The sequence below is a fragment of the Salmo salar genome, chromosome 10, assembly GCF_965601325.2.
Source record: "Salmo salar chromosome 10, fSalSal1, whole genome shotgun sequence".
NCBI lineage: Eukaryota > Metazoa > Chordata > Actinopteri > Salmoniformes > Salmonidae > Salmo > Salmo salar.
The window spans coordinates 122945060-122962885 of record NC_138300.1 but is presented as its reverse complement, the minus strand read 5'-3'; the positions used below and the strand labels follow the sequence as shown (position 1 = coordinate 122962885).

The following is a 17826-nucleotide window of genomic DNA, read 5'->3' as shown; positions in this document are numbered from 1 at the left end:
AATGTAGATACATCAACTCTCCAGTAGGAGGTGCTGTAGGTAGATCAACTCTCCAGTAGGAGGTGCTGTAGACAGATCAACTCTCCAGTAGGAGGTGCTGTAATGTAGATAGATCAACTCTCCAGTAGGAGGTGCTGTAGACAGATCAACTCTCCAGTAGGAGGTGCTGTAATGTAGATAGATCAACTCTCCAGTAGGAGGTGCTGTAGACAGATCAACTCTCCAGTAGGAGGTGCTGTAGACAGATCAACTCTCCAGTAGGAGGTGCTGTAGACAGATCAACTCTCCAGTAGGAGGTGCTGTAATGTAGATACATCAACTCTCCAGTAGGAGGTGCTGTAATGTAGATACATCAACTCTCCAGTAGGAGGTGCTGTAGACAGATCAACTCTCCAGTAGGAGGTGCTGTAATGTAGGTAGATCAACTCTCCAGTAGGAGGTGCTGTAATGTAGGTAGATCAACTCTCCAGTAGGAGGTGCTGTAGGTAGATCAACTCTCCAGTAGGAGGTGCTGTAGGTAGATCAACTCTCCAGTAGGAGGTGCTGTAATGTAGATAGATCAACTCTCCAGTAGGAGGTGCTGTAATGTAGACAGATCAACTCTCCAGTAGGAGGTGCTGTAGGTAGATCAACTCTCCAGTAGAAGGTGCTGTAGACAGATCAACTCTCCAGTAGGAGGTGCTGTAGACAGATCAACTCTCCAGTAGGAGGTGCTGTAATGTAGATAGATCAACTCTCCAGTAGGAGGTGCTGTAATGTAGATACATCAACTCTCCAGTAGGAGGTGCTGTAATGTAGACAGATCAACTCTCCAGTAGGAGGTGCTGTAATGTAGACAGATCAACTCTCCAGTAGGAGGTGCTGTAATGTAGACAGATCAACTCTCCAGTAGGAGGTGCTGTAATGTAGACAGATCAACTCTCCAGTAGGAGGTGCTGTAGACAGATCAACTCTCCAGTAGGAGGTGCTGTAGACAGATCAACTCTCCAGTAGGAGGTGCTGTAATGTAGATAGATCAACTCTCCAGTAGGAGGTGCTGTAATGTAGATAGATCAACTCTCCAGTAGGAGGTGCTGTAATGTAGATAGATCAACTCTCCAGTAGGAGGTGCTGTAATGTAGACAGATCAACTCTCCAGTAGGAGGTGCTGTAATGTAGACAGATCAACTCTCCAGTAGGAGGTGCTGTAATGTAGACAGATCAACTCTCCTGTAGGAGGTGCTGTAATGTAGACAGATCAACTCTCCAGTAGGAGGTGCTGTAATGTAGATAGATCAACTCTCCAGTAGGAGGTGCTGTAATGTAGATAGATCAACTCTCCAGTAGGAGGTGCTGTAATGTAGACAGATCAACTCTCCAGTAGGAGGTACTGTAATGTAGACAGATCAACTCTCCAGTAGGAGCGGCTGTAATGTAGACAGATCAACTCTCCAGTAGGAGCGGCTGTAATGTAGACAGATCAACTCTCCAGTAGGAGGTACTGTAATGTAGACAGATCAACTCTCCAGTAGGAGCGGCTGTAATGTAGACAGATCAACTCTCCAGTAGGAGGTGCTGTAATGTAGACAGATCAACTCTCCAGTAGGAGGTGCTGCCCAGCCTATTGTTTTTGTTCTGATAGTGGATATAATGTTGAAGATCTGACGTTGTTTCAAAGGTACAAATTCAACATATTTTACACAAGGTTTTTGTCTGTTGAAAAATTGGTTACCATGACATAATCATGTGGTTGAAATTTCATCCTCAAATCCAATGTATTTTCCACGTAGATCCCATGTCACAATATGTTGAAACAACGCTGTGAATCAACATATTGGTGACAGATTTTACCCTCTCTTTCCCAGGATGCCACAAAACGATAATAACTAGGTCATATTTATTAGGGACCATCACCTTTAAAAAAACATTTCTTATTGGACAAGTCCAGAGAGTCCATTTCTATTTCAGCCTGTTCTTCTCCGTTTGGTGCCTAATGAACATAACCCAGGTAAAGGAGCGTGGTGGCAGACTCACATGAATGGGGATTTAAGGTCATTGGGCTTGATGCAGCGTACATAGTGAGGGGTCGTTCCATTCAGAGTCTCCATCAGCAGATGTAGAGAGTTACGAAACTGAGGAGAGGGGCGAGACAAAAGGGTCAAATTTAACTAAATCTAAATGTTGTAAAGTACTAGTTATGCTAAAAACATCAGATTTACATTGAGAAGGTTTTAACACGGCAACTCGTGTTTTATAACTTCCCCCCCCAAAAAAAAATCTGAATCTAAAACTACACCAAAGGAAGACTGATTTCCGTTTTGTTCTGCTGATTTCCCTCTCACCTGCGTTCCAACGGTCTTCTTGTGGTCTCTCTGAGCCTGAACAGGCCGTGTCATCTTACTGCGACTGCTCAGGGAGCCTGTAGGCTTCTCCTCATCGCTGAACAGTTCCAACAGCAGATCAAACTGGAGGGAAGAGTCAAACACGTCTCAAACAGGAACAGGAAACGGTTTTGTTTAACGTTTGTTTGTGACCATTTTATTTGTATTTATTTTTATCATCTTGACTGTAATCTTTTGGTTCTTTGTCTGCTTAACTGTGACACTTTTTTTTTCCCCCCAGTGGTTTGTCACCATATGAAAAGTCATCATTCCTAAAACTTATGAACTTGGGACATTTATTTTACCACCAGGGGGCAGTTTCTCCATTACATCAAATGGTCTGTGAAGATCTAAACATAGACTTGTTCCTACAGCTCTGCGCTGGGTGTGTTCTCCTAGTTCACACAGAGAGACTAGTTAACCTGAGGGCATTATGATGGTCCTCCACATAAGACCTGTATACAGAATGTATTTACCCACTGGAAGACTGGAGAAAGGTTGAGTGTTTGACCTGATCTGAACAAACAAACAAAACAAACCTTGCTTAGCTTGAGCACAATAATCTGCTCCTCATTGACAGTGTCCTTATTCTTCTCCAGGAATCCCTCACACTGGTACTCCACCTAGGGACAAACAGGGTCATGTTAAACAGAGGGAACAGCGAGTAGGGAAATATACGCCCATGTCAATTCATGATAAGAAGAAACATAAAATGAGATATTCAACCTAACCCTCAGTCTTGAACAAGAGTGGTTTGGTTAGTACTGCGCAAATGAGGAGAGCTATTTCAGTCAGTCAGTCACTTACACTCAACAACCACATCCTACAGTCAGACAGCAAGCAATGGCCTCCCTCAACATATACAGAAATATAATGTCTGACATGCCAATTAGAGTAAAAATAAAAGTATTTACAACGTTTTTATATATATATATATATATATATATATATATATATATATATATATATTTTATACAAGGATGCTTGTGTACCTTGTCTGCAAAGTGGACGATGATAAAGGCTTTGTTGGACATACGAGGTTTGTCAAAAAGATCACTTTTCTTCAGGAAGGTGTTGTAAAGTTTCTGAGCCCATGTGTCATCACTGCCTCTGGGCATCTGAGGGAGGGTGGAGAGGAAGGGGGGAGGAGGGAGGAGAGGAAGGAAGGGAAGAAGTTAACACATCAGCCTGACTCACATCCTAAATATGTGTGTGTGTGTGTGTGTATGTACACTGCCTTCAGAAAGTATTCATACACCCTTGACTTATTCCACATTTTGTTGGGTTACAACCTGAATTCAAAATGGATTAAATACTTTTTTCCCCCTCCCCCATCTACACACAATACCCCATAACGACAAAGTGAAAACATGTTTTTATGAAATTTTTGCAAATTGATTGAAAATGAAATACAGAAATCTCATTTACATAAGTATTCACACCCCCCTTTTGCTTTAACACTCCAAATTGAGCTCAGTTGCATCCAATTTCCTTTGATCATCCTTGAGTTGTCACTACAACTTGATTAGAGTCCACCTGTGGCCAATTCCATTGTTTAGACATAATTTAGAAAGAAACACCTGTCTATTTAAGGTTCCACTGTTTGTTGTTTGTATTTTATTAGGATCCCCATTAGCTGCTGTGAAAGCAGCAGCTACTCTTCCTGGGGTCCACATGAAACATGAAACATGCCATAATTCAGTGCATGTCAGAACAGAAACTATACCGTGAAGAACGGTCTGTAGATCTCTGAGAATTGTCATGAGGCATATATCTGGGGAAGGGTATAAAACTATTTCAAGAGTGTTGACATTTTCCAAAAACACAGTGGTCTGCATCATTGGGAAATGGAGAAAAAAAATATGGAACTACTCAGACTCTGCCCTAAAGCTGGCCATCTGACCAAACTGAACAACTGGTCAAGAAGGATCTTGGTCAGGGAGGACCTTGGTCAAGGAGGACCTTGGTCAAGGAGGACCTTGGTCAGGGAGGACCTTGGTCAGGGAGGACCTTGGTCAGGGAGGTGACCAAGAACCCAATGACCACTCTGACCAAACTGAACAACTGGTCAGGGAGGATCTTGGTCAAGGAGGACCTTGGTCAGGGAGGACCTTGGTCAAGGAGGACCTTGGTCAGGGAGGTGACCAAGAACCCAATGACCACTCTGACCAAACTGAACAACTGGTCAGGGAGGATCTTGGTCAAGGAGGACCTTGGTCAAGGAGGACCTTGGTCAAGGAGGACCTTGGTCAGGGAGGACCTTGGTCAGGGAGGACCTTGGTCAGGGAGGTGACCAAGAACCCAATGACCACTCTGACAGAGCTATAGAGTTCCTTGGTTGAGATGGGAGAACCTGCCAGAAGGACAACAGTCTACAGCACTTCACCAATCTGGGCTTTATGGGAGAGTGGCCAGACGGAAGCCACTCCTGAGAATGCAAAGTGCTACGTCTGGAGAAAACCAGGCACAGCTCATCACCCATCTAACACCAACCCTACCGTGAAGCATGGTGGTGGCAGCATCATGCTATAGGGATGCTTTTCAACAGCAGGGACTGGGAGACTGGTAAGGATAGAGGGAACAATGAATGGACCAAATACAGGCAAATCCTTGATGAGAACCTGCTTCAGAGTACAAACGACCTTAGACTGGGGCGAAGATTTACCTTCCAACAGGACAATGACACCAAGCATACAGCCAAAGCAACGCTGGAATGGCTTCAGAACAAGAATGTGAAAGTCCTTGAGTGGCCCAGACTTGAATCCCATTAAATCTGTGGAAAGGCTTGACTATTGCGTTTCACCGCCGCTCCCCATCTAACTTAAAAGAGCTTGAGAAAATCCCCAAACCCAGATGTGCAAAGATGGTAGACATACCTAAGATGACTCAAAGCTAAAATCGCTGCCAACTTTGCTTCTACAAAGTATTGACTCAGGGGTGTGAATACTTAGATAAATTACATTTTCGATAAATGTGCAAAAATTTCTAAAAACGTGTTCACTTTTTATGTCATTACAGGGTATTGTGATGTCATTACAGGGTACTGTGATGTCATTACAGGGTACTGTGATGTCATTACAGGGTACTGATGTCATTACAGGGTACTGTGATGTCATTACAGGGTACTGTGATGTCATTATAGGGTACTGTGATGTCATTACAGGGTATTGTGATGTCATTACCAGGGTATTGTGTGTAGATGGGTGAGAAGAAAAAATAAATAATTGAATTGAGGTTGTAACACAACAAAATGTGGAGTAAGTCAAGGGGTATGAATACTTTCTGAAGGCAGTGTATGTGTGGAGTAGACTTTAAAGAGTCAACTCCCCCCTTTTGTCTTGGTGTTCCACAGGGAACCATTCTAGGACCTTCATCATCATTAGTGTGTGTGTGTGTGTGTGTGTGTGTGTGTGTGTATTTCGTGTTACTTTGCACTCCTCATCCAGCAGGTCCAGGACCCCCATCTTGGCCTCGATGAGGTTGATACAGGGATGGTTATCATAGAAGTCTATCAGAGTCCAGGGAATCTCCTCCTTCATATACTCCTCCTGCTCCAGCTTGAACACATGCTGCAGCGAGAGAACACAAGCTGACCTCTGACCTTACGTTTCAAACAGACAAGAATGACAAAGGCAGACAAATCCCAAATCAAGCCCTAGCCCCTATACCCTAGGTACTTGAGGAGATTTGAGAGGTTTATGTAATATGGCGACCGGGCAAGATGAAGCTTTCACCATATTGCTTAAACCTATCCAATCCTCTCAGATCTAGGGGAGTTTGATTTTGGATTGATGGTGTGAGTGAGTGAGTGAGTGAGTGAGTGAGTGAGTGAGTGAGTGAGTGAGTGAGTGAGTGAGTGAGTGAGTGAGAGAGAGAGAGAGAGAGAGAGACCTACCATGTTAAACTGCTGTTGAAGCTTCTCGTTGGCATAGTTAATACAGAACTGCTCAAAGCTGTTGATGTGAAACGTTTCAAACCTGGAGGGGGGGGGGGGGGAAACAGGAAATGAAACATGACTAAAGGTCAAGAGACCATTTATACACTGAGCGGACAAAAACATTAAGAACAAATGCTCTTTCCATGACAGACGTGAGGCTGTTCTGAGGGAAAATGGGTGGGGTGCAACTCAATATTATTTAAGGTGTTCTTAATGTTTTGTACACTCAGTGTACATTCACAATGTAAACACCAGAAAACATCACTGGCCCCCCACCAGCACCAGCACCACCAGCACCAGCACCACCAGCAGCACCACCACCACCACCCCCACCCCCACCAGCACCACCACCCCCACAACCAGCACCACCACCCCCACAACACCCCCACCACCACCCCCACACCATCCCCACCCCCAGCACCACCACCACCACCCCCAGCACCACCACCACCACCACCACCACCCCCAGCACCACCACCACCACCACCACCACCACCCCCAGCACCACCACCACCACCCCCAGCACCACCACCACCCCCAGCACCACCACCACACACCCACCCATAGATGTCGAGAACCCCAATGAAGGAGTGCTGTTTGACAGCAGAGCGCAGAGCCTCATTGATGTGGTCTACGATCCAGCTGAAGAGTTTAGCGTAGATGTGTTTAGCAAGCGCGTCCCGTGCGCTGACCGCATGCACTTTGGAGAGGGGCTTAACGTAGGTCTCCGTGGCAGTCTTCAATTTCCTGTGGCACAGCCAATGGGACATGTCCTGGTAGGCCACGCCCATCAGCTCACAGAACACCGTCAGGTGACTATTGTCGGGCTGCAAGGACACAATAATATATAATAACATAATGATAATATAATTTAACATAATGATAATATAACACCACAATCACAACATCTGTTTGGGACAAAGGGCTGGTTTCCTGGACACAGATTAAACTTAGTCCTGGACTAAGTAGCACTTTCAATGGAGATTCAGTGGACCAAAAAAAAAAAAATGAATAGGATTTTCCATTGAGTGTGTTTTTTAGTTCAGGACTAGGCTTAAATCAGTGTCCGGGAAACTGGCCCTAACATAAAAGGGTCAGCATTCCATGCAAAACCAACATAGAATTGGCAGCATTGTTGTACTTTCAAAAGCCCCTTAGGCTACACTCTGTGATGCCTTGTACGGCATAACTCTCAAGGGAAATGTGCAGGACAAGTCCTGTGAGAATAGTCAAACATGTTATAATAGCTTCTTTAAAGAGCTCCCTATTCTAATGCCTACACAGGACCCATAGGGCTAGAAAATGTCATGATTTATATTGGGGAAAGGGTGCCATTTTGGGACACAGTCAGAGTCTGTTCTGAACTCACCAGGATGGTACTGCTGTCTGCCGAGCTCTCTTCCACCTCCACGTTGCCAAGGTGAAGCAGAGCGGCCAGGATTTGGAAAAGTCCCATTTGGTACGTTTCATTGATTCCTGAAAAAAAAAAAGAGAAGCGTTTAGTCTGTAGTGACTAAAAAACAGGTTTAGTGTCGCCCTCCACCAGGCTCAACCCTGCTTGGCTGTCTTCAGATGCAGACCACAAGTTTCTGTACGGCAAACAAACATTTACAGGCCAACGTGTGCAGAATTAGACTTGAATATAGAGTAATACATAGCTAGATAAATGTCATTGCTGAATAAACTACAGTGAACAAATAAGATTCATGATCATTTTATTTCTGTACAACCACAGTTGCTGGTACAGTATTTGCTTGTGGGTAATTTCGCTATTATACTAACTCACCCAACAATGAGAAAGCCTTCCTGGTGCTGCACATCTCTTTGGCATCGTCTACTCCCTCTATGACAGGGCTATCTCCCTGCTTGGTACAGTGGAAATCATCAGCGTTGCCTGCAGACAGGAACCATACACAACAACAATGGCCTCACGTCAATCTATCTGCCATAGCTTTCCTATGAATCAATCATTCAAACATGTTTCTGGAGGCTGCAATGAGTTAGCATGATGTTTTGGATGCATTTCATTAAGGATATTCCACCAAACCACTGTGTGTGGAAACATGTTCCTTTCATACAATATAAAGGGAATAGCTGCACACAATGGTTTGGTTTTCTGTTGCCGTGACAGCAGCATTCCACGCTCTGGATGGAAGCGTGGTTTTCTGTTGCCGTGACAGCAGCATTCCACTCTCTGGATGGAAGCATGGTTTTCTGTTGCCGTGACAGCAGCATTCCACGCTCTGGATGGAAGCGTGGTTTTCTGTTGCCGTGACAGCAGCATTCCACTCTCTGGATGGAAGCATGGTTTTCTGTTGCCGTGACAGCAGCATTCCACGCTCTGGATGGAAGCGTGGTTTTCTGTTGCCGTGACAGCAGCATTCCACTCTCTGGATGGAAGCATGGTTTTTTGTTGCCGTGACAGCAGCATTCCACGCTCTGGATGGAAGCGTGGTTTTCTGTTGCCGTGACAGCAGCATTCCACGCTCTGGATGGAAGCATGGTTTTCTGTTGCCGTGACAGCAGCATTCCACGCTCTGGATGGAAGCATGATTTTCTGTTGCCGTGACAGCAGCATTCCACTCTCTGGATGGAAGCATGGTTTTCTGTTGCCGTGACAGCAGCATTCCACTCTCTGGATGGAAGCATGGTTTTCTGTTGCCGTGACAGCAGCATTCCACTCTCTGGATGGAAGCATGGTTTTCTGTTGCCGTGACAGCAGCATTCCACGCTCTGGATGGAAGCATGGTTTTCTGTTGCCGTGACAGCAGCATTCCACGCTCTGGATGGAAGCATGATTTTCTGTTGCCGTGACAGCAGCATTCCACTCTCTGGATGGAAGCATGGTTTTCTGTTGCCGTGACAGCAGCATTCCACTCTCTGGATGGAAGCATGGTTTTCTGTTGCCCTGACAGCAGCATTCCACTCTCTGGATGGAAGCATGGTTTTCTGTTGCCGTGACAGCAGCATTCCACTCTCTGGATGGAAGCATGGTTTTCTGTTGCCGTGACAGCAGCATTCCACGCTCTGGATGGAAGCGTGGTTTTCTGTTGCCGTGACAGCAGCATTCCACTCTCTGGATGGAAGCGTGGTTTTCTGTTGCCGTGACAGCAGCATTCCACGCTCTGGATGGAAGCGTGGTTTTCTGTTGCCGTGACAGCAGCATTCCACTCTCTGGATGGAAGCATGGTTTTTTGTTGCCGTGACAGCAGCATTCCACGCTCTGGATGGAAGCGTGGTTTTCTGTTGCCGTGACAGCAGCATTCCACGCTCTGGATGGAAGCATGGTTTTCTGTTGCCGTGACAGCAGCATTCCACGCTCTGGATGGAAGCGTGATTTTCTGTTGCCGTGAGAGCAGCATTCCACGCTCTGGATGGAAGCGTGGTTTTCTGTTGCCGTGACAGCAGCATTCCACGCTCTGGATGGAAGCGTGGTTTTCTGTTGCCGTGACAGCAGCATTCCACGCTCTGGATGGAAGCATGGTTTTCTGTTGCCGTGACAGCAGCATTCCACTCTCTGGATGGAAGCGTGGTTTTCTGTTGCCGTGACAGCAGCATTCCACTCTCTGGATGGAAGCATGGTTTTCTGTTGCCGTGACAGCAGCATTCCACTCTCTGGATGGAAGCGTGGTTTTCTGTTGCCGTGACAGCAGCATTCCACTCTCTGGATGGAAGCATGGTTTTCTGTTGCCGTGACAGCAGCATTCCACGCTCTGGATGGAAGCGTGGTTTTCTGTTGCCGTGACAGCAGCATTCCACTCTCTGGATGGAAGCATGGTTTTCTGTTGCCGTGACAGCAGCATTCCACGCTCTGGATGGAAGCGTGGTTTTCTGTTGCCGTGACAGCAGCATTCCACTCTCTGGATGGAAGCATGGTTTTCTGTTGCCGTGACAGCAGCATTCCACGCTCTGGATGGAAGCGTGGTTTTCTGTTGCCGTGACAGCAGCATTCCACTCTCTGGATGGAAGCATGGTTTTCTGTTGCCGTGACAGCAGCATTCCACTCTCTGGATGGAAGCATGGTTTTCTGTTGCCGTGACAGCAGCATTCCACTCTCTGGATGGAAGCATGGGTGGTAGGATTATAGAGCAAAAAACAAACAACAAAAAAAAAAACGTTTGTTTACTCAGAGGAATACTCTTCTATATTTATGTATAACTTGGCTGCCCAACCCTGTTCCTGGAGAAATACCCTCCTGTAGGTTTACACTCCAACCCTGTTCCTGGAGAAATACCCTCCTGTAGGTTTTAACTCCAACCCTGTTCCTGGAGAGATACCCTCCTGTAGGTTTTAACTCCAACCCTGTTCCTGGAGAGATACCCTCCTGTAGGTTTTCACTCCAACCCTGTTCCTGGAGAGATACCCTCTCCTTTAGGTAATGGCAGCGGATGAATGGCACGACAATGGGCCTCAAGAGCTCATCACGGTATCTCCGTGCATTCATATTGCCATTGATAAAATGCAATTGTGTTCATTGTGCGTAGTTTATGCCTGCCTGCCCATACCATAACCCCACCATGGGGCACTCTGTTCACAACGCTGACATCAGCAAACCGCTCGCCCACATGACTCCATACATGTAGTCTGTGGTTGGGAGGCCAGTGGGACGTACAGCCAAATTCTCTAAAACAACGATGGAGGCGGCTTATGATAGAGAAATTAACATGAAATTCTCTGGAAACAGCTCTGGTGGACATTCCTGTAGTCAGCATGCCAAATGCATGAGCTCTCAACTTGAGAGATCTGTGGTATTGTGTTGTGTGACAAAACTGCACGTTTTAGAGTGGCCTTAGATTTGTCCCCCAGCACAAGGTGCACCTGTGTAATGATCATGCGGTTTAACCAGCTTCTTGATATGTCACACCTGTCAAGTGGATGGATTATCTTGGCAAAGGAGAAATGCTCACTAACAGGGGTGTAAACAAATTTGTGCAGAAAATTTGAGAGGAATACGATTTTTTGTGCGTATGGAAACATTTCTGGGATCTTTTATTTCAGCTCATGAAACATTGGACCAACATGTGTTGCATTATATTTTTGTTTAGTGTGGAATCATACCTAACTGGAGAGTTTTGAACTCAGGAAGGTGTGAGGAGGCACACAGTTGGTAGAAGATATGGTAGTTCCTCTCTTCGGTAGCCTGCAAAGACAACAAAGTGTATAATCAAATCGAGTTTTAAAAATAAGACCGACTGGCAGTAGCACAGTACCTCTTTCTCTTCAGGAATGTGTTTGTTAGAAAATCGTAAAAGCCCCATAATTCATTAGGAAGAAGAGGAACGAGGACATCTCAGCTGTAGCAAAACCAATGCTTCCCCAGTCAACATACAGTGAAGAATTCCTTTTACAGATGAGAAACTTACAAACGAGGTCATGTTGAGTAGGCATGAAACAGTTTGCTACGGTTGGTTTACCCTAAAGAACACACCCTGAACTCCAGCCATACCAAATACAGTCCATGTATTGGACCTCACCTGAAACGCCACTCTAGATTTCTCCAACAAGTACGTCCTCATGTTGGCCCCGATGATGTGATAGTTTTTGTCGAATCCGATCTCGATGTACTTCCCAAAGCGACTGCTGTTGTCGTTTCTAGTCGTCTTTGCATTCCCGATGGCCTAGAGGAAGAAAAAAAAAAAACTGAATGAACGCGCTCCCGTTATCATTTGGGTATTTGGCTACAGACAAGTAGATCTGGGTCATGTTCAGCAGAGCAAAACGTTGTGGAACTTTCCGATAGATATACTGTATATCCTGTAGAAACAAACATACCACTGGCGTGTAGTCAGCTCTATCTGAAAACCCTTACAACATTTTACCTTTAACTTCCAACAATGATTTCCCTTCTAGGATCAATAAAGTTTACTGAATTGAAAGAAGACCTGTGGTCTCTTACCTCCATGATAGGGCTGGAGGCCAGCACTCTGTCTTCCACATTAGCCTCGCTGGAGGACCCGCTGACTGTAGCAAAGTACCTCATGGCATACTTAGCAGAGACTGTTTTACCAGCTCCAGACTCCCCACTCACTATGATGGACTGGTTCCTCTGATCTCTAGAAGAACAACAAGTTATTTAAAAAAAAAATGCATCCTTTTCCCCCCCCCAAGCCTTCCTTGAAGTAATCACTGATGTGGCATGACTGGACAGCTGAAAGCCAGGTGGCGACGCCCTTAACGTGACCTGTCCAATCATGTCAAGAGAGGAAGGAAGCACGGCCAAGACATTCAGCTGAGTGATTGACAGACCTGGCCATCTGTTTGTAAGCCTCCTCTGCCACAGCGAAGATGTGAGGGTCCATATCTCCCATGTTCTGTCCACTGTAGGCGTTGATGATGTCATGGTCATAGATGGGAACACTCTCATAGGGGTTGATAGCAACCAACACGATGCCTGAATGAATTCACATCAACAAATCAGTGACATGATAAATCAAAGCACGCACGCACACACACACACACACACACACACACACACACACACACACACACGAATTTCAAACAATTCAAATAGCCCATATATTCGACCTAGGTCTGGTAGCAGTTTTGCCAGATACAGATATAAATCCAGAACAATATGACAACAATGATCTAATTTCCACGTGAAATATCCCGATAAACTCTGCAGCTCCATATTTACAGCAGTTAAAACAAGCATGTTTACGGTGGTTAAAACATGTATATTTTAGGTAGAACATTCTGAACGGTAGGTCAGAATGTCAGGACACAGACTTGTGAATATATGATCGACACTATCTATATTACCTGAAACGGAACTGACAGTCCAGTGAACAGGACTCCAAAGTCTACAGTGAGTCACCAGAACAGAGTTAAAGGCTTTAGTATTTACCCTCAACACGTGTAAATGGACTTGGGAGTGTGAGTGTCTCTTTACCGCAGTACGTGTAAATGGACTTGGGAGTGTGTCTTTACCGCAGTACGTGTAAATGGACTTGTGAGTGTGAGTGTCTCTTTACCGCAGTACGTGTAGATGATCTTGTGAGTGTGAGTGTCTCTTTACCGCAGTACGTGTAGATGATCTTGTGAGTGTGAGTGTGTCTTTACCGCAGTACGTGTAGATGATCTTGTGAGTGTGAGTGTCTCTTTACCGCAGTACGTGTAGATGATCTTGTGAGTGTGAGTGTCTCTTTACCGCAGTACGTGTAGATGATCTTGTGAGTGTGAGTGTCTCTTTACCGCAGTACGTGTAGATGATCTTGTGAGTGTGAGTGTGTCTTTACCGCAGTACGTGTAGATGATCTTGTGAGTGTGAGTGTCTCTTTACCGCAGTACGTGTAGATGATCTTGTGAGTGTGAGTGTCTCTTTACCGCAGTACGTGTAGATGATCTTGTGAGTGTGAGTGTCTCTTTACCGCAGTACGTGTAGATGATCTTGTGAGTGTGAGTGTCTCTTTACCGCAGTACGTGTAGATGATCTTGGACTCCACGAAGCGCACTTTGAGATTGTGTAGAACTGCTGGTTCGTGGAGGTAGCTGAGAGCCGTCAGGTCATTCTCCCCCACCAGGATATCAGGGTTCCTTAGCGGGAGTAAACTGTTGGTCTGGGGGTCCATCTTGTGTTCCACGTTCTGGAAGAAAACACAGCAGTCAGACGAATGCAAAACCTCAAAAAAATAACACACACACACATATACATATATATATTCACTGGACAAGCACTGGAAATTAGTGCAGGCTTATGTTGGATTGGGCAATGTTTCTGATATGGGTTGTTTATTCAACGTTGGTATTGTATACAGTAGGCCTTGTAATTAATTAAAGGTGCACTATGCAGAAACTGCTCCACCATTTCCTGGTTGCTAAAAGTCTAATAGTTCGCCTAATTTCAATTCATGTGACAAAACAAGCAAGTCTAATGTAGAGAATCATTGTACCATCTAAACCGCTGTGAAATATATTTTCCATCACCAAAAAATATTGTATTTTCAGCTGTTTGAAGCTGGTGTATAAAACCAAACGTAAAAGACACAAAAAAAAACGAACTTAACGAGAAACATACAAATAGTGCACATAGAAACAGATCTACCTTCTTAGACTTGCTTTCAATGGGAATGCCCGATCTATAATCCACATTTCTATGTGAATTTCATCAGGTCGCCCCAAAAAAAGTGATATATTTTCAGCATTAAATTACTGAACTCCTTATAGATGCAATTAGTCTTTCCTTCATACGTCCATTGAATAGTGTGTTAAAATGGTGATTCTCTTCTGCTCAACCACTCGGATAACATCTTGGGCTTATTTCCATACCTGAAGTACATGGATTACATGCCTCAACTTGAACCATCAGCTGCTGTGCAACAGCAAAACGTTTGGAGTAAAAGCACCGTAGGTATTGTGGCCTCTTTACGTTTCAGTCCCTGTATCTAGTTTGATCTAAAAAAATATATATATAGAATGTTTAGGCTACTTATGAACATGTGTGTCTAAAACTGTAGCTATAGTTACTCATCCAAGGTGGTAACTAACTTTAGCAACATATTTCTAGGCTGAAGTAAACGTATCAACCAGGTACATAAATAAAACAGGACAACAATTATTTACAGTATGGATGATACTGTGGTGGGCAAGTCCTCAGAATGTAACAGCCATAGTTAAAACACTGCCCCCGTCTTTATCCAAATTGTCCTTCTTCCTATTCTAACGAGACCCATCTCTCCCCCCCTCCAGACCCATCTCTCCCCCCCTCCAGACCCAGAGACCCATCTCTCCCCCCCTCCAGACCCAGAGACCCATCTCTCCCCCCCTCCAGACCCATCTCTCCCCCCCTCCAGACCCATCTCTCCCCCCCTCCAGACTCATCTCTCCCCCCCTCCAGACCCATCTCTCCCCCCCTCCAGACCCATCTCTCCCCCCCTCCAGACTCATCTCTCCCCCCCTCCAGACCCATCTCTACCCCCCTCCAGACCCAGAGACCCATCTCTCCCCCCCTCCAGACCCATCTCTCCCCCCCTCCAGACCCATCTCTCCACCCCTCCAGACCCAGAGACCCATCTCTCCCCCCCTCCAGACTCATCTCTCCCCCCCTCCAGACCCATCTCTCCCCCCCTCCAGACCCATCTCTTCCCCCCTCCAGACTCATCTCTCCCCCCCTCCAGACTCATCTCTCCCCCCCTCCAGACTCATCTCTCCCCTCCAGACTCATCTCTCCCCCCTCCAGACCCATCTCTCCCCCCCTCCAGACCCATCTCTCCCCCCCTCCAGACTCATCTCTCCCCCCCTCCAGACCCATCTCTACCCCCCTCCAGACCCAGAGACCCATCTCTCCCCCCCTCCAGACCCATCTCTCCCCCCCTCCAGACCCATCTCTCCACCCCTCCAGACCCATCTCTCCCCCCCTCCAGACCCATCTCTCCCCCCCTCCAGACCCAGAGACCCATCTCTCCCCCCCTCCAGACCCATCTCTCCCCCCCTCCAGACCCATCTCTCCCCCCCTCCAGACCCAGCTCCTCTCTCACTGTGCCATCCTCCAGCTGTAGACACAAAGCCCTGTCTCCAGGAGTGTAGTCCTTGGTGAGCTCTGCTGGCTTCCATGCCTCCACAGCATCTGGGAGCCAGACCCGGGTATACTGAGGGACAGAGGGACACTGGTTAATGCATGGACATGTCAACAACATATAGCTACATCCATGACTAAAAAGCGACGAGTCACAGATATGGCTAGGCAACATACTGACATTCTTTAGTATGATCTAGTCTAATTATACAGAGGGAGTAGAGGGACACAGGTTAATGCATGGAAATGTCAACATAACGAAAACGGTGCACTACTGCTATCCAGAATAGATTCAAACCCTATGCTTGTTTACTTCTGCACAGCCGGCGCGAGATTATCGCTCTGAAAATGTACCTCATTCCAGGGATGAGAAATGCATTTTACTCCTAATTGTCCTATTATCCCAACTCTTACACGACCTAGTTTTAAAACTAGCAGTCGTTCAATCTTCTCGGTGTAAGAGTTTAGATAATGGGATAATTCAGAGTATAACAGATTTCTCATTCCTGGATTGAGGTAGATTTTCCCAGACATATTTTGCGCCGGTTTTGCAGTGTTTTAGTTTATACAGGAAGTTTGTCCGATCCGAGCGCAGCTGTGAGCAAGAATAGTCAGAATCTATTCTGGATTCACAACTGCATTCTAGTTTAATCTAAATGATCAATGCCATTTAAATGTTTTTATCTGTGACCATTCTCTTCGAAGATACAATCTAATATCACTATGGATGATATGACACCTTTACTTATACTTTACTTAGTCATCAATAATCATCATTGACATTTCTCCCGAACAAAACCATTGATGTTACTAATAACTTGATAATCTTGATGCAACTCACAAAGTAGTTGAGGAAAGCTCAACTCCATTCTCCTAAATCGAGGCGATATAACACGGAGTAAACTTTCAACTTTCCACGGCTGTTTCATCACTGTCTTGTTGACAGTTATTGTTGACATGTTGCAAAAAGTCTATCGCAATGACCTGACGTTACATGAAGACACACAAATTAACTGGTTCTTCAAGTCAGAACAAAACTGAGGTCAATGTTGATAACGCAGCGGGACTGTTATCTCTATCAGTAAATTATCCTATAGTCCTACTGATTTACATGCCCCTGCCAGCAACCTACTAATCATTTTTAACCTACCTTGGAGTATAGTTCAGATGCTGCCATGACAGTCAGTATGCTTTATATCCACTCTTCACTTTGACCTCTGTCTCTTCATTTGCGACCTAGTGAATAAATATACAAATATAAAGGAAAAGGTAGCGGAGAGAGAGAGAGAGAGAAATAGCGGCTACGTGCCGACAGGAATCTCCATACTTCTTCAAGTGTGCAGTCTCTGTGCATTATGGGTATGTCTGTTCCGCGCGTCCCGTGGCTGTTGCCTTGAAAGGTGAGTGACGCGTCCCTCCTTGTGGCTGCTTGACTTATTACATATTACATTATAACATTCATACATACAACCACAGTTAATGAATTAACTGAAACCCTTAACAAGGAGTTGCAGTCTATTTTGGAATGGGTGGCCAGTAATAAACTGGTCCTGAACATCTCTAAAACTAAGAGCATTATATTTGGTACAAATCATTCCTTAAGTTCTAGACCTCAGCTGAATCTGGTAATGAATGGTGTGGCTGTTGAACAAGTTGAGGAGACTAAATTACTTGGTGTTGCCTTAGATTGTAAACTGTCATGGTGAAAACATATAGATTCAATGGTTGTAAAAATGGGGAGAGGTCTGTCCATGCAATAAAGAGATGCTCAGATGTTTTTTTGACACCACACTCCACAAAGCAAGTCCTGCAGGCTCTAGTTTTGTCTGATCTTGATTCTTGTCCAGTCGTGTGGTCCAGTGATGCAAGGAAAGACCTAGTTAGGCTGCAGCTGGCCCAGAACAGAGCGGCACGTTTTGCTCTTCATTGTAGTTAGCGGGCTGATATAAATACTATGCATGCCAGTCTCTCTTGGCTGAGAGTTGAGGAGAGACTGACTGCATCACTTCTTGTTT

At 45.4% G+C, this 17826-nt stretch overlaps 1 protein-coding gene across 1 annotated transcript in view; it reads right to left on the bottom strand.

The window, feature by feature from the left end:
- The window catches only part of LOC106561787 (unconventional myosin-Va), a 40414-nt gene extending 23252 nt beyond the window's left edge, over nucleotides 1–17162 (bottom strand). Inside the window, exons 1-16 of the mRNA XM_045688627.2 lie at nucleotides 16962–17162; nucleotides 15774–15884; nucleotides 13712–13883; nucleotides 12544–12688; nucleotides 12194–12350; nucleotides 11772–11915; nucleotides 11356–11437; nucleotides 8084–8191; nucleotides 7667–7773; nucleotides 6859–7124; nucleotides 6256–6337; nucleotides 5789–5929; nucleotides 3353–3478; nucleotides 2900–2983; nucleotides 2322–2444; nucleotides 2014–2111 (exon numbers count right to left, since the gene is read on the bottom strand). Of these exons, the coding sequence (XP_045544583.2) occupies nucleotides 2014–2111; nucleotides 2322–2444; nucleotides 2900–2983; nucleotides 3353–3478; nucleotides 5789–5929; nucleotides 6256–6337; nucleotides 6859–7124; nucleotides 7667–7773; nucleotides 8084–8191; nucleotides 11356–11437; nucleotides 11772–11915; nucleotides 12194–12350; nucleotides 12544–12688; nucleotides 13712–13883; nucleotides 15774–15884; nucleotides 16962–16988 (1973 nt within the window). The 5' untranslated portion in view covers nucleotides 16989–17162. The remainder of the gene's footprint in view (nucleotides 1–2013; nucleotides 2112–2321; nucleotides 2445–2899; nucleotides 2984–3352; nucleotides 3479–5788; nucleotides 5930–6255; nucleotides 6338–6858; nucleotides 7125–7666; nucleotides 7774–8083; nucleotides 8192–11355; nucleotides 11438–11771; nucleotides 11916–12193; nucleotides 12351–12543; nucleotides 12689–13711; nucleotides 13884–15773; nucleotides 15885–16961) is intronic.
- Between the last annotated feature and the right edge of the window lie 664 nt (nucleotides 17163–17826).